This window comes from Agelaius phoeniceus, chromosome 5 (genome assembly GCF_051311805.1).
Source record: "Agelaius phoeniceus isolate bAgePho1 chromosome 5, bAgePho1.hap1, whole genome shotgun sequence".
NCBI classification, from domain to species: Eukaryota; Metazoa; Chordata; class Aves; order Passeriformes; family Icteridae; genus Agelaius; species Agelaius phoeniceus.
The window spans coordinates 28,729,547-28,755,732 of NC_135269.1; the positions used below are offsets into that span (position 1 = coordinate 28,729,547).

Below are 26,186 nucleotides of genomic sequence, written 5' to 3' on the forward strand. Positions count from 1 at the left end.
CATCTTACAAAATCACAGTGCTAAAAACCCTACACTAATTGTAAATATCCAACTGAGACACATGAGAGGATGTAGTCTCTTGAAGAATATTTTAAAGTGATAGCTGCACTAAGATCTTGAAAGTACATCCTTTACTGTGGCGGTGCTGATCTCAGGAGGCAGGAGTAACCATCTCCTTAGTTCTGCATTTAAGAATAAACAGCTTCTTTACCCTGTGGAACAGAGAAACAAATGTGCCCAGTTAAAAGGCTTTGAATCTGTTCCTGAAGAAACTTAAAAGCAATGTCTAGTAAATCAAAGGCATGCCAGTATATTAATTTACAGAGATTTAGAGTCAGGGATACAAATAATCTTCAGAAAGCGGTTCTTCATATGTCCTTTATTTTCAAGCATTACATCATGAACTTGGGAAATAAGAGTTGAAGGGGATTGAAACTGTACATTTTGGGTCAGAAGGCAAGACTAGATCCTGAATGCTGAAGGCCTTTTAAGCAAAATTTAATTCCATTGTTATTGTCCAATTCTTTTGTTTTAACTTTTTCTTTCTAGTAAATCACTCATCTTGTCTCCTGTCATTCCATGCTGATGGCTGTGTTCACTGAGGGTTATAATTTTATACATGCTAGTTTTTTTCCTTCCTGGGAAACAGCTGTGTTTACTGGGTTATGGAGATTGTAGAGACTGTGTCCATAGAAAACCACATCTGTGCTGACCTAGAATCCAGACTTATCTCCATCTGATTTATATCCTGTGAAATACTTATATATATAAATATTTATACAAATATGTATATAGACATACAGAGATATATTCTGTAAAAATCTTTATTATAAATTGCAGTTCAGCACTGCCATTCCAGATGTAGATCACTTGTACATAGTATTAGGGACCTTTCCTTATGGTCACCTGTTTGCAATAACCTGTGTTGTTCAGCCCCCCTGCCAAGTGTTTTTTTCTCCCAAAAAATTGCCTGTGATTTCAAGTTAACTGCAGCTCCCATCCAGTGGCCCACCTTGTCATTAGCTCCAGCTTTGAGTGGGTTGTTTCAAGATTCAAAGAACAGTACTCCTAATGTAGAACAAATTGTCCCATTTGTAGTTCACAGCCACAAAAATAGATCCATAACTTTTGATTTCTTTGCAGTGCATTGGTACCACTGAATCAGCTCCCCTTTTGTATGCAGTCTCATTTAATACACAGCCTCCTTCATCGTGTGATGTCAGTACGATCTCAGTATGCATCACTCATCCATGAGCAGCAAAATGGGATTAGCAGGGATCAACCCATATTGTTCAGTGCAGTGGCGCAGAGCTGTTGCACTGAATATAGAATAACCATTGGGCTTGGGTTTTTTGGAACACCATCAAATTATTAAGTGACCAGAAACCTATATATAATTTAATCTTTCATACAAATTATGTTCACCATAATTGGCTTCTGGGTGAGGAAGCACTGCCAAATCAGGTCATAAACCATAAAAATAGAGGGACCAGTGAAATACCTAATAATATATCTGAAGCCTTATGAACTGTGGACTGTATGAAGTATACTTCGGGCTAGTCTTTCATCTAAGGACAAAAGCTTTTCTTGGTCTCTGGTGTTTCAACATATAAAACCAATTAGGTGGATTTGTTGTTTATTTTTAATTTTTCATACTAACAATGCTTGCTTTTTTAATTCTAGATTTTACCTTAATATATGTATTTTGATTAATATTAACAATATAAAATGGTAATTTGTAGGAGTTGATAACTAAATTTGCCCATGAAATTTTTCTTTGGCAATGACATACTAATGAAATCTGGCTAGAAGTGACATCCAAATCATGCATATTTAATGCCTAATTAAGTGTAAAATTTATGCAAATACTTCAAACACATATAATCTCTAGAGAAAGCAAAAAATGTGGCTGTATTGTCTAATATTATGAAATGCACTATCGCAAACTCCAAGCATGCTTTTAAGAATAATTGCAAGACACATTCCAAAATACAGCCACAGCTCTTGCATTAATTTATAAGTAACTGGGAAAGCCTTCTGTTTTGTTGGGGTTTTTGGTACAGATAAATACACATGTACATAGTAAACAAAAAAAGGTGTCATTCTGATAGAAATGGCTACATGAATTTGTAAAATAATACTTATCTCCATTTGGTCTCTTTTAGCTCAGTGATGTGATCATAGGATCCAGTCTCATGAACACTTGCATAATTTTTTTGTAATTTTACAGGTGTGAGTAATAATGGAAGGATCAGCTACGGTAAAGTGCGTAAGTGTTTTTTAGGTTTAAGGCATTAATGGCTAGTTAATACTCGGATAAGAGGGATGAATGTTTTTACAAATTAACACATCGCGATACTGTCTCAGAACATCCAAACGCCTTTGTAGTTTTAATCATTTCATGTCATCTTCAACAGAGCTGAGAAATTCCCATTCCATCTGCTATGTGACATTCCTTGAGTGTGGAAGGAAAACAGTGTGTTGCAACATATTTTCAAGACAGTGTTCTTGAATTGAAAATATGAGCACAGAAATGCTTACTGGTAATAAATTGGTACAATTTCTCTGTTGATGTTGGAGGAAAGTATCAGTATGAAGATGTGGGTGGGTAGAGGGAGAAGAAATCCCCAGAACTGCTAGAACTCATTCTAGAGCTACAGATTACTGTGAGTAATTGGTAGCTGTCGCAGCTCAACGCTGATCTTTGTACTGTCCCTTACACTGTACTGGCAATGTTTTTATTATAGTCTGTATGTACCCTTCTGTGCTGTGGTCTGCATCCTTTTTTGTTATTACTGTTCAGTACGGTTTCTCCATCCCACGTATGCTGCACAACATAGTGTTCTTTCTTCCCTTCTGTTTTAATTTGCTTCTTCCCACAATACCTAGAGGCTCTGTTCATATGTGGAAGTGCTTATAAAGTGAAATGAGCATGAAAATTCAGTGCCTGAAAGCATGCTGCAGAGACCCATAGTCTTGGAGGGCTGTGTGGGGGCTTTGTCCACTCATAAGTGTTTCCTTAGAAGTAGAGTACAAGTTTGGCAGGGAACATAATGTTTAGATGCAGAAGTGGACTCTCTTAATACTCCAGATTTTTGTTAGTGTAGGCTCACTGATGAATTATGCAGAGATGCTTTTCAAATGGTATTCAGGTGGAGTCGTTAAGTATAGAAAAGTAAAATACACATAAGTAGCCAACACTGTTTCTGAAAGTAGGACAAAAAGGAGCCAGATCCTCTTTTCTCTGGTTTGGTTGGCAGCCTGGTCTCACAGATGTTTGCATTGGGAGTTGTCTGTGTGAATGCAAGGATAGAGGCCAGGGATACTTGTATCTTGGCTGTGGTATTGACATGCATTGAATTAAATTGTAGCTGAAGTATTTTTTCTGAAGGTTTTGGTGTAGCGTGATGCCTTTTGCTGTTACGGTTTTAAACTGATGGTGTGTTATGCTTAATATGATTTGAGGTACAGAACTACCATGCTTATGTTCCAGTATAGGTTCTGATGACCAAAAATATTATCTGAGAATTATCTTCTGAGCAGTAAATAAATAAGTCTTAAAGGCAGGGTTTTGGTTTTCAATATATTTCATTTGATTGTGATCTTTATTTTTTTCATATCCAGAAGGCAAAACCTCACTCTGCATGAAATAACTTTGAAAGGTTTTCTATAGTGTTTTTTAGATGTCTTGATCTCATTCTTTGCCTTGTGTATTTGTAGTTTGTTTTTGTCATTAAGACAGGAAAAAATCTGTCCTTTCTGTCCTAAATTAAAAAAAAAGTTATATAGGACTTTACACTGCATTTTAATTAAAACTGCATTTTAATAATTGAGGTACTTCATTTCTCAGAGGAGGTTGACAACTGTGTTTCTTCAGGGTTATATTACATATTTTTTCAAATGTTTTACCAGTATTTTTTGCCTTGTGTTGTGCAGGTGAGGAACATTTGCTCTGGAATGACTGCTGTACTCAAATGGATTAATTTGAGCAATGGGAGTAATCCCTTGAAGTTTTGCCAAATTTTTAAAATTGTGATATTCAGTAGTTTGAGGATTTCATCTTATTGTTTAATGAAAAACACTGGTTTAAATGGTATTGAGTGGTTGTTCTGTTTTTAGAGTGACTCAGTGTTTTCCTGGGTATCACATAACAGAAACCAAGGAAACAAACCCATAAAATAATCTATAAATACAGAGTATTTTGTAGTGTTCCTCATCCAGCTCCTGGAGAGTACATCTATAGCAAGCGTATTGCTGCTTTGGGTTATTTAAATGTATCTATGGAAGCTGTCACCTGCAATCAACTAATTTTACTGAGTGGGTCTGACTGCCTTACAGCAGTGTAATTAAAATTTACACAGTGCAGCATGCCAATTCTATAATATCAGAAATTCACCTGCTTACATTCTAGATTTTTTGAAGAAAAAAAGGGCTTCTTGACAACAGCTTCTTTAGCAGTTTGTTCAAAATATTTTATATTTCAAGTAAAAAAAAAATCAGGTTTTGTTATGTAAAAACTGAATAATCATTAGCAGAGCCTAACATTCAGATCAGGTAAATGAATGTGTAGTAGATGGTGCTGAAATATGAGTAAGTTACATGACAGTTGCGTTTGAGAAGCCTACATAAATAGTTTTAAAATGTTGTGATGATGCAGTGTAAGTTTCATGAATGCAAAGCTGTTCAGAGAATGAATATTTAATTTCACAAATGTAGATTTTTGACACTTTTCCATTCTCCATAAATTGGAAATGATAAAAAAAACCTTGGAAGTTTTCTGGAGCAAGGGTGAGGTCAAGGTGATGGAAAAGAAACTGCATTGAATCCTGTCCTATAAAATCCAGTAGTGGATTCTCGAGACACTTAGTGAGATTTTCTTACACTTGAGCCAGTCCAAAGTCAAGTTGCAGCTTAAAGTGTCAAGTGAGGTTCTGCCTCCATCCTTCTGCCAGCAGCTGTGCTCTGTATACCCCATAGTGATCTAGTTCAAAAACCTAAACCAAAATTACATTACTTTCTTGTTGGGAGGCAGGGGGAAGAACCTTAAGCCTCATTTTTGGTAGAAGCAATGAATTGTGGCAGTCACAAAGATTCATCCTTACTTAGAGTATGGGACATGCCTGGATTCAATCCCCATTCTATACCCAAATCAGTAATCATAAATGCTAAGTCTTCAGTATCTCTTACTTTGATTAGAAAATCTCCACATGTGTATTTTAACTTTATTTATATGAATTTAAAATACGTATTTATATGGTTTACATGTCCAGAATGGATAGTGACTGTGGAATCAAACATTTTTTTGCAGACATACTCATCTCTGTCAGAGATGTTTGATTTAAGGGAAAATGTCACCTTGTATGGCTGGTGATCTAATTCTTTATTAAAGCTAGTTGAAGAAAATACCATTGCAAAATTTAGGCAGTGAAATCTGAAAAACAGCTTGGTCTCTTTGTGACATAATAGTGATACTCATGGGACATAAAAAAAGAAAGACTTAGTTGAGTATGTGATAATATATATTCATAAAAAGTGTTTTAAAATGCATTTGCATTCCTAATGAAAACACTTTCTCTCTTTAATCCACCAGCTGACTGACGTGTGACAATATGTCAGTTGCTGAGGCTGTGCAAAGAAATGCCAGCAGTTCTGCAGGGTCTCTGGAGCTCAGCTTAAGTAAATCCAGTTAAGTAAATCCAGCACAGGAAAGAAAGTGGTAGTGTGGGTTTTTGTTATCATAGATGGATGAGGAAAAGAAACATTGTGGATTCATTGAAAAATTGCTTAACTCAGGAATAATTTCAGGTCAAGGTTTTTGGTTAATTTAAATTGTAGTTAAAGGAAGAAGACAAGGCATCTTTATAAAATTGTTTGGTTTAGTTAATTCCTTGGACAGGTTTCTTGGTTATATACACTGCTGTTCTACTTGACTCTGCCAGTTTTCATAATTATGAAGTAAAAAAAAATCTCTTCCACTTACGTTCAAACATATATTTATGCCACTTCGCAATTGATTTGTTTCAGTGGTTCATTTGAGTTGTTTTCTGGTTTTGTATGTTTGGTGGCATTGTTGTTGGCTTTATTTAAAAAGGAAAGCAGTGGTACCTCATTTGGTACAATGTTTTCTTAAAATAGGTGTGTGTATTCCAAAACATTTCATGATCTAGCAACTCTTCAACCATTATTAAGCCAGACTGATTGTATTTTGAGCAGCATTTTCTTTGAACAGTGCTGTTGGATTTATTTTGGGTTATCGCAACAGCGACGGAGGTTTGAACAACAGAATGTGAGAAGTACAAGAAAATGATCCAAATTATATAAAGGGTTACTCAGCACTCACCAAACTTGAACATCAAGTAATACAACAGTGCACAGTCACCATGCATTGCTCAGTTTTAACCCTTGCTGAAGGTGCACACTTAAGCAAGATAACATGGACATGGTGTTTAAAATAAGGGGGGGTGGTTTTTTATAGATATAAAACTAATATGCACATGTGGATGTTCTTTTTTAAAGGGTGTCTATTTGCAAGCATTGTTCAGGAACAATGAAAACTGTGTGGTCATCCTGTATGTTAGTATAGTTATAAGTACTCTCATTGAGAATGTTTTTTAACTTCTTTCACATTGAAAGACTAGATTTGCATGATAGTTTAGTATGCTGCCTAAGAAATGAAAATGTTGAAATGGCATTGCTTGGAAGATGAGTCTAAGATTACATGATGTTGTAGCCAAAATAAGAAGAGAATATAAAAACAACTGATGAAATACAATATAAGAAGAACCACTGAAAAGTCTCTGTTTCAGCTTGTTTTCTATATCAGTTTGTTTTATTGGTTTGGAGCTACAGATTGTAGAGTAGGGTGAGGAAAGAGAGCTGGAGATAAATGGTTAATAAGACCCTTACTGGAATGGTTGTGCCAGCAGCAGCCAACACAAGTAAATGCCCAGGTGCTGCAGAAGTCTTGTGCTGTAAGGACAGCTGGAGTTCTGCCTGTCTGTTCTCCAGTCTCTGAGGGTGACATTTGAGGACAAGTACAAAGTACAGCATCGTTTCCCCAGTGTACTGTATCAGTTTCTAGCTCAGAGGCTCACTGAACTAGGCAAGTCTCTGTGTGGTTAGTAACCCTGAGCAGATTGCTTGTTCAGTCTCCTTTTGACTCTTGCAAGTTTGGGTAGTTTTATCATCTTGTGGCAAGGAGTTTCCACAGAAGAATCATTTTGTGTGCAGTATGCAACCTGCCATGGCTGGCTTTTTCACTCTTGTGCTGAAGGAGGTGGTGGATGCAACAGATTCCCAGGTGCCCTCTTCAGCCCTTCATTGAGTCTGTGGGTTGTGTCGCGCTTCTGTTTTTGTAATCTACGTGAGAGAGGAATACCAGATGTGTGCATGATCTCAAAATGCAGTAGATCCACACAGTGAATTTTTTAGTGGTTTTTTACTGACCTTTTAAATTCCACCATTCATTTAGCCTGTAGCTGAGTATTGAACCAACAGCAGCACATGGCTACTGAGTTATATTTACCAAGTACAGTGACACTAAAGATATGTTTATGAGTTTTATATAGGGGAAATATTAAAGACTAATCAAACCAATAATCACAGAAATAAAATTATAAGCAGTTTTTATAGATATATGTAGTAAAGGCATATAACTTTTACAGTTTAGACGCATTTTATTCAAGGCCAGACACTTGACTAAATTTGCATCTTAGAACTGCCATGTTGTACTTTAAATATAGTGATTCGACATATTAATAATTCTGAAAAAAATTGATGTGAATTAAATGAAAATGTAACTTCAGAAGAAGTACTTGTGAGACTTTGGAGAGAGAGGGACTTGAGTAGTTTTTTCAAAAGCACTTTTTTAAACTCTTGTATCTCCTAAATGCATGAAAACTGTAATAAGCAGTCTTGTAAATTAATTTTTAAGCAAAGGTTTGCTTAATTTTTTTCAATATTTGCTCCAGTTCTTGGCTGTTACTGTCACATTTGCAGGGAGGAGGCAACATAATGATAATGCAGAATTCATGAAACCGTTTCTTCAGAAGCTCCTAGCATACAGCAATGCACACTGAATTGTTTATAACAAATATACTTTCCAAAATGCAAGCCCACATGTTATACCATCATATGCTGTACAATCCCTCCTTTTTTGTAAATTAACATGTATCAGGATTTTAAACCCCCGCTTATAAACAAGTAGTATTAGTACTTGTCTTAGTCAGAAATACAGTGTCATGTGAGTGTTTCTGTAACCTTCACTTCATTGTCTGCCAGTAGTTATGCCTGTCCTACTATTTGACCTAAATTGTTGTTACAAAGTTTTATAATGGGCTCCACAATTTAGTACAGTACTTAAGACAGTAAAGGAAAGTAATAGTTTCCTATGATGACAAAAGTTATTTCTGTATAATTGGATCTTATAATATCAACCATTTATCTTTCATTTTAATATAAATTTATTTGTTTATATGATGTGTATTTATCCTTATATTTGAGCTGAACTTTGCATATGTTAGGATATATATTTAGGAATTTTGTTTTTAACTGTAAAATACATACAAATTTACCAGTGCCATGAGGAAAACAGACTTTTTCAATCATCTCTGTGCATCACACTGTCATGTTAGTAATGGACATAAAACTCCATCTCTAGGCAGACATTCAATGTATTCGTAAATTCTGGCCTCTTTGGCAGAGTTCATGAACTGCACAGTTCATGAAGGTAGATTGCTTTTAGCATGAGTAGACAAAAGCCATAACATACAAGGAACTATTCATTTGTTCACCACTGCATCTAAACTCAGTGTGAGGTGTTTAGACTAGAAACTTAATCAAATTCAAATTAAATGAGCGAGAAAGTTGGAAAGCCAAAAGGAAATGTTAACTTACCAAAAGCAGCAGTTGTGCTGAATGTGAGCCTGTGTCCTGTCATGTGGACATAGTAACAGATTCTATTGAAAATTGATGGGGAATTGGCTGCCTGCTGCCCTAGGATAAATTTTCTGTTAAAGGCATGCAACAAGGAAGCTGGTTCCACTCTTAAGTCAAAAGGGTGATGCAAGTGCTTAGAACAGAAATGAGCATTTGGGACAGAGATATGCAGGGGTTTGAAGACCCTGACCATGCTTTACAAACGTATACACAGATGTATGGTGTATTTTTCCTTATGTTCAGCCACTCCAACACTGTGTTTATGAAGGATGCTAATGAAAGGATGCAGGCAGGTTTGTAACAGTGCTGACATGTCCTTTCTGTTTTTGGTCTGCAGCATATTTTTACCCCCAGGGGTTTTATTTTTTTCCCTGCAGCAGATGAGTTAATGTTTTTTGTCTTTTTTTGTCTCACTGTGTTGTTCATGTTTATATGCAAAAATTTCTTGTATAATTATTTCTTAGGGTCATTGACCTGTCCTTGGGTAATTCTGTCTGTGTACTCCTGTCTCTGCTTTAGACTAATCATTATAATGTATCTAGAAGGTTTTTGTATATGTGGGGAAAGAGGGTGTTCCCTTCAGGATCCTGTTTTCCTTAGGTTATTAGGCATTTGTTGCTCTTCCTTTCCTTTACCATTGAAATTCTGCTTTCCATAAAATATGTTCTCCTAGCTATATTATTCTTACTCCCCTTTTTTGGAAGGTAAAGGAAGATTTTGGGATCCCTGCATGTGGGTATATAAGGTGGAGTGATGAAATAGCATCCCAACTGCTCCCTGTCCCAAGAGGCATGAGTGAAGCTCTGAGCACACCCTGGGAGCAGTGGCTCCAGTGGGTCCTGCTCCATTCAGTAACACTCACACTGTGGTTGCTCAGTGTGTGGCTGCTGCCTTCTCTGTCTTCTGAATAATACCAAACATGAATCTGTAATGTTAAAAAGAATCAAATAATGGAAAAACAAAATTGAATCTCAACTGTTCTTTGGGCATAGCTTCTGGTTTTTTTCCTAGTATAGGGAAAGTGCTTGCATGTAGCTGCCAGATGACTCTGATCTCATTTCTGAAGTGAGAGTATTTCATCTTTATTTTCTTGTATGAATGACTTCATTGGTGGCTCTGCTAAGTCCACTGTCACGACAGTCAGTGCAAGTGGGCATCTGTTCTACTTCTTTTGGGGGTAAAAAAAAGCCTCATGTTTTCAGAGTTAGCCTGCTTCCAGGACCATATCTATCCTTGAGGGCTATTCCATGTGTGAGGAGTCAGGTTGCTGAGGAAACATGAATACCCAGATACTGCTCACACTTGTAAATGAGATGTAAAAATTTCTAACACTTCATTCTTTTAGAAAGTGCTTATCAATGATAATAACTTTTTTAAAAAAAATCTCTGTGAACCATCTGAAACACAAACCAGTAGAAAGCCAAAATAAAAAATTGAATGCTTAATTTTTTTGATACCCTGGAAGTTAATAACTTTAATTATGGCATGACAGCTCTAGGAGCTATAGACAGGTATGGTTACTTCTAAAGATCTCCGATGGTAAGGCTTTGGTGTTAGTGACCCACAAGAATTTTGAGGGGGAGAATATTTTTGAAGGCTTATAGTTGAATTTGCTCATCACAGTTGATCTAACAGCTGTCCTGTTTAAGGGTAAAGATGAGGCATTGTGCAGTAAGACAGAAGAAAATAATTACACTGTTCTGGTTTTATTGACATTCTAAGACTGTATATTCAGGGCACTTACTTGTCCAGCAGCAGAGTGACAGGATTTAGTAAAATGAAGTTTGGGTAACACTTAATGCCATGTTTTGTACTTGTTTGTCAATGGAGAAATGGCCATAGTATGGTGGTCTGCTGTTAGCATGAAAGATAATTTTACCAGACTGGTGATTTCCTGTTTACTAACTCTTTTCTTCTTTCTTTTTTTTTCTTCTGGCATGTTCCTGACAATCCTCCTTACTTGTGGCAATGAATATTTTGATCCTTGTGAACTGTAGAGCCTATTGTGAAGAATGGCAGGCCTCCAACGTCTCACAGCATGCACTCATTTCTCCACCAGTACACGGGATCTTTCAAGAAGCCCCCTTTACGGAGACCACACAGCGTCATCGGGGGCAGCCTCGGCTCTTTCATGGCAATGCCCAGAAATGGGAGCAGATTAGGTAATTTCCTGCATTGTTTGTTTCAAATAGTTTTTCTGTGGAAAATAATGTTGGTATTGATTCATAGCAAGAGGTACAGATACTCTTACTGCTTTAATAAATCTCTGAGTATGCAGTAATTTTTTCTGGAGTTTGAGAAATTTGTTCTTAAGGCACTGAATGTCTGTTAAGATTTTCAGGAAGAAAGCAATTAGAAGAGCACACAGAAAACACCCCTGAATTTTTTACAACTTTAGAAGTTGCAAAAGTATCAAAATATTGTTTCCTAATACTTTGAAAGGAACCCATGTATCCACCTCAGTTAAGCATTGGCAAGGAGTACAATAAATGTACTATGAAAAAAAACCAGAGGATAATCATCCTATATGTGGAATTTTAAAAGAACTGCTGTATTACATCTCATTATTCTAGAGAAAAAAATGTTTATTTCAGTGACAAATTCAGGCAACTCAGTTATAATTACCTTTTTGTTGTGGTCCTGAGCTATTTGTGCTTCTGTGAAGCAAGTAAGTTATGAATTTTTTTTTTTCTTCAAGTGATTTGTCATGTTGGTGCCTCCAGTCACCATTAATGTTTTATCCTGTTTTTATGTTATTTTAAATTATGCTTAATTAATTGATAATAGAAAATGAGAGCAAGTCACAGCTTAATTAGAGTTTTTATTATTTTGCAATCTCCTGCCCTTCTTTAGAAGTGTGATAAACTGATGTTTGAGATTAAGCTAAGAATTTTCAAGATAGTAGTCAAACCACTTATATCCTCCTTTGGTGTAATACCACTCATCATGTTCAAAAAAATCCCTTTTTACTGCTTGAGTTACCATTCCAACTGAAAAAAGATGTATATCCTTTTGACTTTACTCTAGCAGCTGCTGTTATCACACAAGAAAATGGGTTTTAGTGTGCATGGTTTGACTACTCTATCAGTTTCTGATTTCACTCAAGTCCTGTAAACAGTATTTGCTTTTTCATTTTTGCCAAACCAATAATTAAGTTGCCAAGAATTTAACAGAAAGAGAGAGGTTTTTTTAAGAAATTGTGTAGTTAGAGGAATCTGTTTTTATCTGAATATGTAGTCTTTATGGATTATTTGTCAAACTGGATACATGTAAACTAAGTACAGGAGCAGCAAAGATGTGTTTGAGTACAGAGGTGCCTGTACGCTCTCACTTGGGTTGCTCTTAACAAGAATTTCTAATTTTTTTAAGTGGTATGGAATAGATGTATGTACAGAGTGTATCATGGAATCCCAGAATGGTTTGGGTTGGAAGGGACCTCAAAGGATCACCAAGTTCCAACCTCTCTGCTGTGGGCAGGGACACTTTCCACTGGGCCTGGTTGCTCAGTATGTCTATGTTAAACACATCTTTTTGCTTTGGATATGATAATGCCTTTTTTAAAACTCCTTATTTGGTGGAAATACAAGATACTTTTACGTGTTATCTAGCAGTAAAAAACAGAAGTACAGGTATATGCAATCATAATTCCTCTTTCTGCTTCTTTTTCACATCTTTCTTTATTTTGTTCCTGCCATATGAGAATGGCTATAACTCATCAGAAAGCTGAGGTTTTTTCTATTGGGATAATGGCATCAGAAACAAAATAGTCAAATATGCTACACTGCATGAGACTTTGCTTTCTTCATCCACCCTCTTTTCTTTACAGTTTTTCCTCTATTTTGTAGGTAGAAAAGTGCTATCAGAAAGGTATCCTTGAAATGTAAAATCATGTGAGGTAAAAGATGGTTATTTCGTTAAAGAAAACCGGATTGAGACCTGCCACAAGTGCATCTTCATGTTGCCCATGTTTGAATGAGATTATCACTATAAAAATTGGTTGAGAAGCCCAGGAGGATTTTGGAGTTTCATTTGCTTTTTGAGCGTTGAACTTGAGTTTCTGCAGTTGCGATAATGTGTAAAATGCCAAAATACTTTAAAAATAATTTCTACTTGGAAATTCTCTGTTAGCTTTATATTTTGTAAAATGCTGTGTAAAGGAAAAATTTTTGAGCTATGCCTTTTTAAGAAAATTTTTTAGCAATTTTAAACTCCAGTATTTAGTTACCAGAATGATTTTAAATAATAGAAGTGATTTTTGGACCAGATTGTGAAACTATTGAATGAGGGTTTAACTGATAGATTCTTTTAGTTCAGTTACATCTGTTCAGCTTCTACAGTCTTGTACCTCTGGAAACATTTAGCTGCTGCAGTCCATGATGAAGCCAGAGGTAATAAACTTTTTTTGGACCTGACCTGGCTGAATGCAGAAGGAATCCAGCTGTCTTTGTTCCATATTTATATTAACATCACCTCTGGAGAGGCTCCTGGAATGTGCAGAGTTAACTGAAGTTGGCCCTGCTGGTGAACTGCAGTAACAGCCAGGAGAGAGTTAATCCTTCCTTTTGCCAGTTGTGTTGATACAGTTATGGAGAAGTTTTGTTTCATTTTGTCATAAATATTATTTGAAAGGAATGATGTTTCCATACAGCATTCCATAGATCAGTAATGGTAATGGCAAAGGCAGTTTCTCACTATGGTCTTCCTCAATTTGAATTATCACTGAAATTAATCATACAGTGTAGCCACTTCATAGAAAAGTAAGCTTTGGAAAAGTGCACCGTGGAAGAAATCTGTTATGCAAGTCACACAATTATTTTTGTAATAATTTGAAGTAAGGTGGAAAGATCATGCAGTCTGACTCAGTACTAATTAGTGACTTTGATTCTGGCTCACTTGGAGGAGTTCTCATTTGCTGCACCGCAGGTTCCCTGTATTAATTCCTTCTGTGGTGCGTTCCTCACAGCAGAAATGAGGACAGCCTTTTCCTTTAAATGTACTTCTGTAGTTTCCCTGTTATACTGTAGTCATCTGCACCTAGCTTTTCATTACATGGCCATTCTGGATATTTAATGAGATATGTGGAGTACATTAAAATAAATAATCTATGTAAGAGAATGGCTTGGTATTGCAGTGAGATCAATTCAATACATTATTGAATGATTAAAACCTCTGAAGACTATGCAAGCAAGCTTTCATGCAGGTAAACCTGTCTATAGAAAGGCTTAGAGAAATTAGGGAAATATTTTAATGGTTTTCATCATTGCTTAACTAAGCATCATTGTGCACCTGTATAAAAATGATGAAAATGTCTGGGTTAATGCCTTAGTCTGGGGTTTATGCCATTAGAATAATGAACATAAGGCTCTACTATTGCCTTTTTAATTGAATCAAATAAAAGAATGCATTTATATCAAATGACAGCACAGTCAAGTTATTTTTAAAAAGCTTAAAATTATATCTGTTTAGAAAATAATTAAAACATCTGCAAACCCTTATAGATAGGAGTAGTTGGGTGTTTAGCCTATTGGAAATGCATGTGCTTAATGATACATTTTTGCTTGCTCCAGCCAGTATTCTGCATAAATGTTCTGGGTATGTAGCTTATCCAGACTTACCAGAATTAATCATATCACAGTGGTATTCAAATCATCGTCTTATATAAGTCTGAAATACTGCATTTTTAGACTTGACTGGTACAGACCCTCTTTGTCTTCACATTCCTGATTTACAAAGAACAGAATTTCCTTGCAGCTACATTATCTGTCCCAAGTATATGGGTTTGTGGTACTAGTTCTTGAAATAGTGCTTAGTTGTGTGTTATTACATAGGTGATCTTCTTAGTAGAAGAAGAATTATCTTTGTCAACTAGGGTGCTCTATGTAGTTCTGAGCATGGCATCTCCAATTCTCTTTTTTTACTTGTAAATTCATAATACAAATGCTTTTATGAATTAAATGTGACAAATATGACAGTATCAGTCCCATAATTACTTTATTTAAAGTATCAGTTTCTTTAAAAAAGAAATTATGTAATTGCACCATGGCTTAAAACACAGTACTACTTTAATTTTGTCAGTTTGATTTTGTGAGATTGCCAAGATAACTGTGCCTTGCCTAGCTTCCATGAAGACAGTAGACTTTGGGTCCCAACCAGTGGGCTTGTTTTTACATGGGGATAAACAGACTGGGGAACAGTTCTCAGTAGCTGTTACACTTCATTTTGCTAACAGAATCTAAAGAGCTGTAATTGCTAAATTGGATTACATGACCTCTCAGAAAAGTATTTTAAAAGAGGGTTTTTAGTAAAGAAACAGTATGCTGAGTGTGCTATTATACCAGATATAACAGTGCTGGCATAACAGCTTTGCTGCAAGTATGTTTTAAATAATGCTTTTATATTAATAAAATTAATTTTCCACAGTTTGTTAGAGATTTTTAAAAATATAGCTGTCAAGTCACTACAGAGAAGACATTTCTTAGAGACTTAGCAGAAGAGAGTCACGTTTTTTCTGCTTGGCTTGAAAACTATGGCTGATCTTTAGGAACCACTTTCTGAAACTGTTTTCCTGTGGCTTGAATTGCCATGCTTTTAGAAGCACTGATAAGTATTTAGCTTGTTTGAAATCAAAAGATTGCTCATTGTATAAGGAGTGCAGGTTTTTGGGTTTTTTTTCATTTATCTGAAAAATCTGAGCATGACTTTACAGGGAAAATTCTTATTCAGTGTGGATTTTTAATAGAAAGACAATATAAATCTGCATCACTGCTGGAAAATTTGCTTTGTGCATGAGATGCATGCTTTGTTTGTGTTTAATTACAGTATTCTGAGTTAAAATATGTGTTGCTAATAACTTACAAATTAATCTTTCTTTTTATATCCATTCTGTTTTCCATAAAAGGAAATTGTTTGTACTGAGGAAGAATTTGTTCCTTTGAAGTGTGCATGATTCTGTGTGAGCCAAGCTAGACAAATATTTTAGAAGATGTGCAGATAATGAAACATAGCCCTAGTGGTGCTCTTTTCCCCAGAAAATCCAATTTTCTTGGTTGTTGATGGTGGTAGAACTTGCAGTTTAGTTTCTCTTCTTGTTTTTGAGGGCTTTTTTAATTTGCTGTACTGCTTTGCAAATGTTAAATACTTCCAGGTGTGTTGGTGGTAAGGATGAATTGATCTCTGTGTGTTTAGATAATACTATAATTTTTCAGAGATAGAGTTCTGAGATTTTTAGTTGTTCCTCAGGTTCTTCTACACCTTGTAGAAGATAATGATTTCTAAGAAGGATCAGGAGACAGCAGGGAAACTGGTGTCTTTTGAAGCACCTACTTTGTATATATAGGTACTTAATTTCTGGAGTAATTTTGGAGTTCAGGTATTTCAAAGTTGATGATGGAGCATTACTCATGGTGAATTACTTGTATGGCCACTTTCCCGTGTGTCCTTTTGCAAATCATTTGGCTCTTTATGCTGTAATGACACTGCCTTGATTTTCTTTTGTTCATTACAGTGTTTGTCTCCAAAGTCTGAAAAATCCTTTGGTTCTTAAAAGCAATGTATATATGTATGTGTACATACCATATACATAAGCTTTTATGTGCAGGAATCGTAAGGATTGTGTAAAAATTAACAATTTCAGGTGACACGAAGGTCCTGCATCACATAACTCAAGCAGTTAGGTAAATTCCTCCATAAGGTCACAAATTTCGCTTAATGGCTCTTAAAAGTCAGGTCTTCTACTGAATGCACTTTTATGTTGTGGACCTTGATTTAGATGGTGATAATACATCCCCTGACTTCACACATGGATGCCAGGGGATTTTCTATTTGAAGCTTCTGTATTTGCCATTTCTGAAAATACTACTATACCTCTTGGTAGGACTTTAAAGTTTCTGAAGGTATATTTAGGTTACCAGCATTAGTTAGTCTGATTTGAAAATGTTAATTATTCTCAGCAACGTTGTATATGCAGAAGCAGCTAAAGGAGAAGTGGTACTGAGGAATTTTAGGAACTGCAGCTGGGAGGGAGAGTTAGCTTTTTTGGAATTACAGCTGGGATTGGAATGTCTGTCTTTCGTTTTGGACAACTGGGTTTTGCTGCAGTTCAAGAAAGTTTGCATAGACTTGCTATAAAGTAATCCTGTTCATTTTGTGGTTATTACTGAGTCATAAAAAGTATGTATCAAGACTGCCATGGCTGTGATGAGTCTTTGACTCTGCTGTAACTCAATGCACAGTAATGATTCAATTATTTTCCATCTGTACAAAAGAGATATTTGAGGCATTGCTGTTTAACTATTTTAAATTATTTGGATTATTTTTAAGATATTGTTCATGAAAATTTGAAAATGGGATCGGATGGGGAAAGTGATCAAGCTTCTGGAACGTCATCTGATGAAGTTCAGTCTCCCACAGGAGTTTGTCTCAGAAACCGGATACACAGACGAATCTCAATGGAGGTAATTCACTTTTCATATAAGGATCATTTCAACTGACAAGAGAGTTGGGGGTTGCTTTAATTGTTTGTTGTAACTGGTTGTCTTTTCAATTAACTTTAACCAACCATTCTGCCATAAATTTCATGCAGAGAGCATTATTTTCATACTATTTAAATTTGTCTCCATTTATCACACAGAACAATGGTTATCTTGCACTGTTTATGAGCTGTTAATTTTGAAAATCTAAATATGTTTTGAAACCTGAATTTTTGGGAGGAATTTCTTAAGTGCATCATTTGAATAGTTTTTTGTTGCATTGTGTGCAATCCACTGAATGTATTCAAGAAGATACATGGTTTAGACATTTTTTACTTAACACTGTTTTGCTAGTCTTTGCAAAAGTAATGGTACAGCAGCAGCGATGGTCTTGACTGCTTCAGCCTTTTCCTCTCTTCCTGTTTTTTTTCATGAACGGAACTTTACAGGATGGTAAACAAAAGGAGGAAAAGTACCTTATGAATAACTGTGCACATAATTTCCTTTATTTATGGCTCTCATTATGAATACTAGCCACCCTTGTGCTTGCTTTGTTGTCATTTCCCTTGGTGAACTAAAACAGAACACTTCCCTTTTTCTAGAGTGTATAAAAGTTGCAATTATAATGATGTCTTTGTTACAGAAAGATGTAGGATTTTGTAGTTGCTGTTTTTGGTATACATCGCAATAAGCATAGCTGTAAGATTTTGAATTTTCATTCAAGGTTCATATCAAATACTGGATTGAGAAACTGATTTGGATAAGTTACAGTAGAGTGTCCATGCCAAAAAAATTTTTTTGTGAGGCGTTCCGTTATGCTTGGAATTCCAAGGCTCCAAGCATATAGTGCAGATATGATTTCAAAAATGTGTGAATTAGTTGTATTAATTATTTAGATAGTTTCTTGCACCTGGGAGGTTTTGTATTCAAATTTTTAAATTTCTGTGTTATTTGATCTAAGACCTTTGTTTTCCTGGCTTTGCTTGCTGAAATTTACTTGGAGAGCAAAGGTGGGTTTACTGGTTTATGCAGGATACTTCAATTAAGGAAAAAAGTCATTGTGAAAACCTGCTTATCAGAATGTATGCTGGAGAAACTAAAAATCAAGGAAATTACTTAAAAGGATTATTTGCTTTTTGTTCATTGTCTGTTTCTTCTCCATTTTGAAATGCATATTTAGAACAGGAAAGAAAAAAGAAATTAATGATTCATAATGAAATTTACAAACTGAAATGGAAATCCATCAGGTCTTCCAGAGAGGGCTAAGAACCATTAAAGGATTCTCTTTTGTATTGGAATTCAAGAACTCCAAAAGAAATTAGTAAAGGTCTCAGGAATAGTAAAGGTCAGGAAATTCCTGTGTAATTTTTCAGAAGGCTTTTTTTTTTTTCCAAGTAAAAGCATCTTTTCATTTGCCTCTTCAATTGTAAAACAATTCTAATATTACTGTTTAAGAGGTTTTAGGAAGCTTTTAACTTTTGTATATGCAATGCTGATTTTCTCATTTTCTACCAAATTCCAAATGCTTGCTTCTGACTGTTGAAATTAGCACTATTTCTTCATTGGCTTGCTCAGTCAATGAGAGAGAGAACAAATGGTTTTTTGGCATCTATTCATGTATATTCTGTAAGAATTGTAATGTTTCCCTCAAATCACCGTAGTATTGATACAGTGACTTTTCCTGTAAGATTCCATGCTGATGAGTGCAAACAGTCTCACTTCTGAATTTTAAGAATAAGAGATGCTTTTGGTGGACTTAAGTTTGCTTTTTAAAAGTACTTTGTAGCAGATTAAGTTGGACTTGTACCTGTTTGTGCATTCCAGAGGGAGGAAAATGCAACAATCTCATAGCTTTGGTTAAAATACCTTTCTAATGATAATCTTTTCAGTCAACTTTCTCATTTCCTAAGTGAAAAGGCTTTAAGTGATTACATTGTCTGCCTGTATTTTCCTCCTTCTATTTATCCCATGGGTCATTTTCTGTCAGTTTTGACAGATGGCTAGAAATCTCAGATTCTAATTCTCTATTAATTTCTGTGAAAAAAGCTTTGCATTGGGAGACATTGCTAATGTATCCACTGCTAGTTAAAAACCACAATATCCATGTATGAGTTCAGTTGCAAGGTATAAATCCACAGAAGACCCAGTTTTACTCATTTTGCTCCTTGTGGAATGGGATCACTTACTTCCTTGCCCTTTGGGGGAACCAAAGCAAGGTTTCTTTCCTCTTGTAAAAAGTTGTGTCTGTATGTCTTGTGGGATTTGTGCGGTGGAGCTGGCTGATTCAGTAGTAGCAATGTGATTATATAAAGAAAAAGAAGCAATCTATGTTGTGAAGTAAGTTTCTATTATTCAGTTTTATTTTGATGGCTGGCGGCGATCTGTTGTCTCCAGACATTGGGTAGCCTGAGGACATCCTCCCTTTATAGCCATTTAGGATGCATTATAGCTGTATGCTGTACATAACAGGCTGGAGTAAATTAGTACATGTGTGACAGAATGTTTTTGTGTAGTCTGCTGAGGTCGTTAGCTCCAGCTGAAATCCACTGTGGAAGGTATTTGATTAAACATACGCAGTTGGATAACGCGATAAAGCAGTATTCCTTGTTCCTCCTCACTAAGATGAATGTGCCTGTCACACTATGGCTGTATCCTTTCTTGTGCTTAGTTTGACCAATATTTGCTGTATTTATAGTGGTTTTGTACATAATTTCTTGGTTATATATGTTTGGCTCTTTCTGCTGAATTGACAGAAGTCCTAATTCATTTTGAAGGTAACTAATCAGATAAAGTTGAAACCTTGACATCCTTTTTAGTTACAGGAGTTTTGTATATATAACCAAATTTTTTATGCTCAGCTTGAACTTCCTCTAGGATTCTGAAAATTAGCAATCCAACCAGGTTTTATTAAATGCTTGCTAAGAATTGAATACTGTGCTCAAAGTGCTAATTAGCAAAAAAAAAAAAATTATTATTGCTGACACATTTTGTCCATTAGAATACAAGTTCTGATTTTTAGTGCCCATTCCCACTGCACTGCCCATCCTAAAAAATGCGTAGCTACAAATAAAATGTCAAAGAGCAGACGTATTCTCTGCTGCAGAATATATGAAAGATTCTGTTGGGAATTAAAATTGATCTTTCCAAAATTTTCATATAGAGAAATACAAAATAAACAGTGGAGAGAAATGAAAAACATATTTGTTAAGCAGAATCTCCATAGCAATTGAAAGTGGAAATTTCATAACCTTAACTTGTCCTGCTTTAGATAGGAAATCAGCATACTGCAATGTAACCTAAGTATGAAACATTATGAATATGAAGTGGTGGTAGTGAAATGAGACAGAGCCCTGCTCTGCAGTGAAAAGTCTGCTGGGGTGAAAACTTCCCATGCACAGTAGCAGCCATGGAAATACCAGCTTTCAGTCTGTAATATCCACCCCCCCATTCCCCCATCAGTTATAATTTGGGCCAGCATGACAGGGAGGTGATAATGTGGTTGCTTCTGAATTCAACAACGCTGCAGTTGTGGTTCGAGATTGGGTTTTTAATAATGATTGTTCCTTGTTATCATGTGCTTAGAAGACAAAGAGAAAATACCAGAGTCTCATTGTGTTGCCTAGATAAAGTTTATTTTGCTTGTAATCCACAGACTACAAATTGTCGGTAAAGCAGCTGCTTTTTCTTTTTCTTTCTCCTTCCTGTCGCTCGTTCAGGCAGGAACCATGCTGACAGTAGGTGTGAGCATCTATTGTGTGAAGAGTTTGGCTTCAAACAGCTGTTAGGTTTTAATTAAAATGACTTCTACTCTTCTGCTAATATGAATGATTATGTACTAAGTCAGTAGGACTGTTTATCAAACAAAATGGAGGGAATAATTTTTTTGAAGTGTCAGTGGTATAGCTTAAGAATGTCTACACGTATATCTCTATTTTAAGTGCAGGTGCTTTCGTCATGCAATATGAAACATTTCTCCAGATCATGGAACTATAGCTTAAAGCATTTTCAGTTTGATTTTGCTAGACAATAAGTAATGCATTAATATAAATAAAGAGGTAATGCATTAATATAAATTTATGTTATAAGCTGTAAGTGTTCATTGGGGGCCCTGTGCCTATGCAGTGGACAGTGAATTCATCATTAAGAGCTGTGGTGGATAAAAAATAAGGAGAAACAGTCTGTGCAAATTGAAACATCTGTTTCCCTTTCCCAGAAGTCCAAGGTCTGTTAGCTGTCTTAGCATGTGAACTGGCAGAGGGCCATAACCCACTGTTCACCAGCCTGTTTCCCAGATATTTTATCCTGAGAAACAGTTCTTATCCATCTGACTGTCACATTAGTGACAGAAGTGTGTTCCAGATCAGACTGCTCCTACCACATTGCTATAGGGGATAATTCTCCCCTGAGAGGATTAGCTGCACGGTTAGTACTTGTATCTGAACAGAAGGAAATACAAAGGCTACAAATTGATGCTGTAGGCAGGTGTGTGTTGTGATGGTCACCTTCCAAAAGTAAGAATGTAGATGAAAAACAAGGTTTTTTTGAGCTTTACTCTTACCAGGGTATAACTGCTTTGGGGGCCTTGACACACAGCCTGAGTAACTCAACATGTTCTTGGTCCACCTGGGCAAGTGTACCTTCTCCTAAGAAAAATACACAAAATTAATTGATATTTCAGCTGATAAAAGTGTTAAGAATTTGTTGATAGGCTTCAGATTAGAATGTGGTTTGTAGTTTTCCATTCTCATGCGCCAATAGGGCACTCTCAGCTCCATTCAGTTGTTTAAATGCTTGAACAGCAAGCTGGATGCAGTACTGACCCAGGCTTTTGGTCATGGGCAGTACAGTATTTTCTTCTGCCCTTAGTTTTGGAAGGAGGAAGCCACTTTATCTAAGATACCTAGGGCTGAATGCTCAGGCTCTCTTGCCATCCAGGTGGCTTCCTTGTGTACCAAGCAGACATTACTACTTGCAGCATTCTCTGAGCAGTTTCTTCCTTCCCCCTTCCTTCTGTGCTTGGCAGCTGCAGAACTGTCTGTGCCATATTTACTGGCTTTTGTTGAACTTGATTCTCTCTGACTCCTGAGAAAGCAGTAGCTTTTCTTCTGATTGTCACTTCTGTGAATCTAAGTACATGATCACTTACCAGAAGATTTCAGTACTAGACAGAAAAAAAATTGAAGCTGAATACAATCAAGACTTCTAAGACTTCTTTTGATTTGCAGTGGTCACTGCACTATCTCCATTCAGTCATGCTTGTATCATTTTTCTCAACCTTTTTCAAGGTTACACTAGAAAATGCATTACCCTTTTTATAAACTCCCACTTTCATATTTCTGTGACCCTTGGTGATTTCAGAAGCCCCCTTCAAAAATCCAAGTGCATATTCTAAATTACTAGTATGGTTTTGATTAAGCTGATGGACCTCCTTTTGATCTATTTGATTGGCAGACTCATTTCTTCTCCAGAACACTGTCACTACAACAAGTAAAAGAATTTCAGCTTAGGTAACAGATAACTTCAACATGCCTTTTACCAGACCTTTTAAAGGGTAACTGCCTTTGTTATGAGCAATTAACACTTTTTTTGACCTTCTGTTGAGAACTTTTGTCATTCTGGTGCTAAAGTTCTTGCATTCCACTTGCAAATACTCCTTTAGAAAAGTTACTGCCCTAGGCAATGTTCTTTCTATAAGGATAGAATATATGCTTTTTTGGTTTTGTGTCTTTATATCTTGGGTTTCCTTCAAGTTCCATTTAGGAGTAGTCTAGTATGACATTGGATGTGTTCAGTCATCTATAAAACACATCTGTCATAATCACAGAAATGCATCAGATGAAAAGTCAGTAACGGGGTGCAGTTTCATACTCTGTAGTCCAGCCACACTTTAATCCAGGAAGGTCAGATTTCCCATTTTCATATTCAAGATGTTGGTTTATTTTTAATTAGCCACTTTTTCATGGGACTTACCTTTTGGTACTTAAAGCATTGTTGATGATGTAAATGCTAGTGTTAGTAATTAATATTACACAGAACTGTTTTAAAGGTCCAAGTTTGTGTTTTTGCAGTGGTGTGTTGCCTTTTTCCTTCCTCTTGGCCTTGTTTTTCTTACAAGCTGGTAACCTACACTACCTTTTTTCCTTTCCGGGCAGTTTCTCTTGTTACTGTATTACAGAAACTGATGAAAACATACAGAAATCCATGTTTAGAAATCAGGAAGGTGTAGTAGTAAGTGAGGCAGAGCTTGTTTTATTATCTTCTGTTCCTGCCCAGCACCTACTGCTGAGTCACACGGCCATAGACCCTGAATTTGAGCGGGGTTTATATTGAGGCTGGTGCTACAGATTGTTATCTTGATAGGTGGCAATTTAGCAGGCAAACAAAATCAGACATAGTATCTTTATAGTTGTTATTATTTTTTACATTCTTCCATTCTTCCTTATATTCTCTTAAGTTCACTTGGTGACAAGCTTTCTGATGCAATAAAATAATAACCAAAACAAAGAACCCCCCCCACCCCCAAAAAAAACCAACCCAAAGGAAAAACCAACCAAAAAGTCCCTGAAGAATAATTTTCAAGTGTTTCTGGTATAATCTGTCACAAATTTCATGTGTATTTATATACTTGCTGAAAGGAAAGTTAATATCTCACATTTGATTTTCATTTCTCCTTTCTCATATTTTTCAAAACTGGTTTTCTGACACATGTATTTGTTTTGTTTGGTTTCATTGGATGTGAATAGAAGCTCCTGGAATGCAGTTTGTGAACACTATTTGTGCTGAACAGTTTAAACCTTTCTCTTTAAAACTAATGGGAGAGATGAAGTAAATAAAATAACAGCCTGTGTTTTTTTTTGAAAAATGTGTGAAAGAGCAGGTTTTTTCAGCTGGTTGGTAGCCTAAGCAGCATATCCATGAAATGAAAATTCTCACTAAATGTGAGAAGTACTGTACACTAATATACACTATTACACAAAATACACTAAAAGTATTTTGAAAGTGTTCAGAATTCATATTTTTGCCTGCTTAAAAGAACCTATTGGCCTGTAATTCTAATTATGTGCCATCAAAATTACTAATTGTTCCAAATACTACTGAAAAGATGCTTAGCACATTTCCTAAGTTTTTCATGGTGCTAAAATAAATAAAAACAAAGATATCTGCTTGCAATACTGGTTTCTATGCTTTAAATTTTTATATTATTCATATTTATTTAACATTCTTATTTGAGGACCATAGCTACTGTAAATATTGGCAATAACATTCTTCAGCTGCTGGTGGTAAAGTCCTTGCTTTGTTGATTGATGATAGTACATGTGCTGGGAAAATGTGACACCTAGCCCCAAAGCAGAGATTTAACCCTAGAATTTGTAATAATAATATTTCACAGACGAGGCTGGGCTCCTTGTTTTTGCCTGGCATGTCAAAATCCAGTCTGACAAGCTGTGTTTATGTTGAGCAGGAGGCAGAGAACATGCATTGTCTGTGATCACTGGTATTTCTTCTGAGTCTGAAATGGCCTGTGGGCTCAATCTCATGATAAAGTCCCTGAAAGTGTGTTCTATACTCGAATAGCATATCTGGAAAAAGACCTTTTGATTTAAATGATGAATGAATTCCACCGTATTTGGGGTCAATTCTGTCCCAAATGTAAAAGAGCCCCTTGATTCAGTACTGAAAATTGATGCTTTCTTAAAGTGTGCTGCATTTCAACTGACTTGATAAAATCCAGTATGGATTTGTGGAGTGAAATCTACCAGTGATCCTTTGTAGATGGATCTTAAGATTGTATTTTCATTATGGCTGCTAATAGAAAAATTCTTTGATGACCCTTTCCTCAAATTTAGCAGAAAAGTAATTGAATAATTGTGATTTAATGTTTTCAGTAAAATTGTAACAGTAACAACATTCAAGTATAAAGGAAAAATCTAATATTCAGATATAAATCATGCTGCTAACGCAGAAAAAATGCACTTTATGCATCATAATGAAAGTATAGCTAAACCTGTCAGTTGTGTGGGGGAATGATGATGGCTTTATATACATATAAGGAAGACCAGTAGAGATAACTCATCCCAGCTGTTAAAATAGTCTTTTTGCTTACAGTAATTGAAGCCTATTTATAAAGGTATTAAAATAGTGTGCTGCAAGGATGCTATAGGTTTCTTCTGGTGCTTGTGTATGCTGGTGTTCTTCTTAAAGATCTTGAAGGTCTACAGAGCTGTAACCAAATAATAGTTTTTTACAAATATGTTCTCTGGTTTAGGGTTGGTTTTTTATATATTTATTTTTGCCTCTAGCAGTCTTGTTGTATGTCATAATTCTGTAGAGGATCCAGTTGGCTTCAACTGTGCTAACTGTCATTTGACAAAAATGTGCTGAAATTTGATAAGGCAACCTTCAGAAAAACTCCACATGGTATCTGATACTAAAATGATACAGTAAGTACATGCTTAAAAGTTGTGTATTAGAATGTTTAAATTCTTACTGGCACAAGCTAATGTCTTAAAATTAATTTGTTTGCTTTGTGTATCGTGAGGTAGCACATAATACACATTCTTTGTTAAAATACTCAAGGAAAAAAATAGTGTAAAAATTTGGTTGGTTTGGAGGTTCTTTTACAGTAAGCATGTAATGAAGTTGAATTGTGTTGCACAGAGGGTTGTATGATGCAGTATTTTAGATGTCATTAAACATTCTCCAGTGAACAAAAGCACAATGAGTAACTAGTGAACAGCCTGTGGTTGCAGCTGAGATGTCTCACTGGCGCTCACTGAAGCT

General features: G+C 35.8%; 1 protein-coding gene across 3 annotated transcripts in view; it reads left to right on the forward strand.

Moving 5' to 3' along the window:
- CDK17 (cyclin dependent kinase 17) overlaps positions 1 to 26,186 on the forward strand; it is a 91,010-nt gene that overhangs the window by 38,519 nt on the left and 26,305 nt on the right. For 2 of the 3 annotated variants that reach the window (XM_054632047.2, XM_054632050.2), the window contains exons 3-5: positions 2,231 to 2,269; positions 10,935 to 11,099; positions 17,257 to 17,390. In XM_054632047.2, coding sequence (XP_054488022.1) covers positions 2,231 to 2,269; positions 10,935 to 11,099; positions 17,257 to 17,390 — 338 coding nt within the window. The remainder of the gene's footprint in view (positions 1 to 2,230; positions 2,270 to 10,934; positions 11,100 to 17,256; positions 17,391 to 26,186) is intronic. The other variant, XM_054632056.2, reaches the window with a different exon arrangement.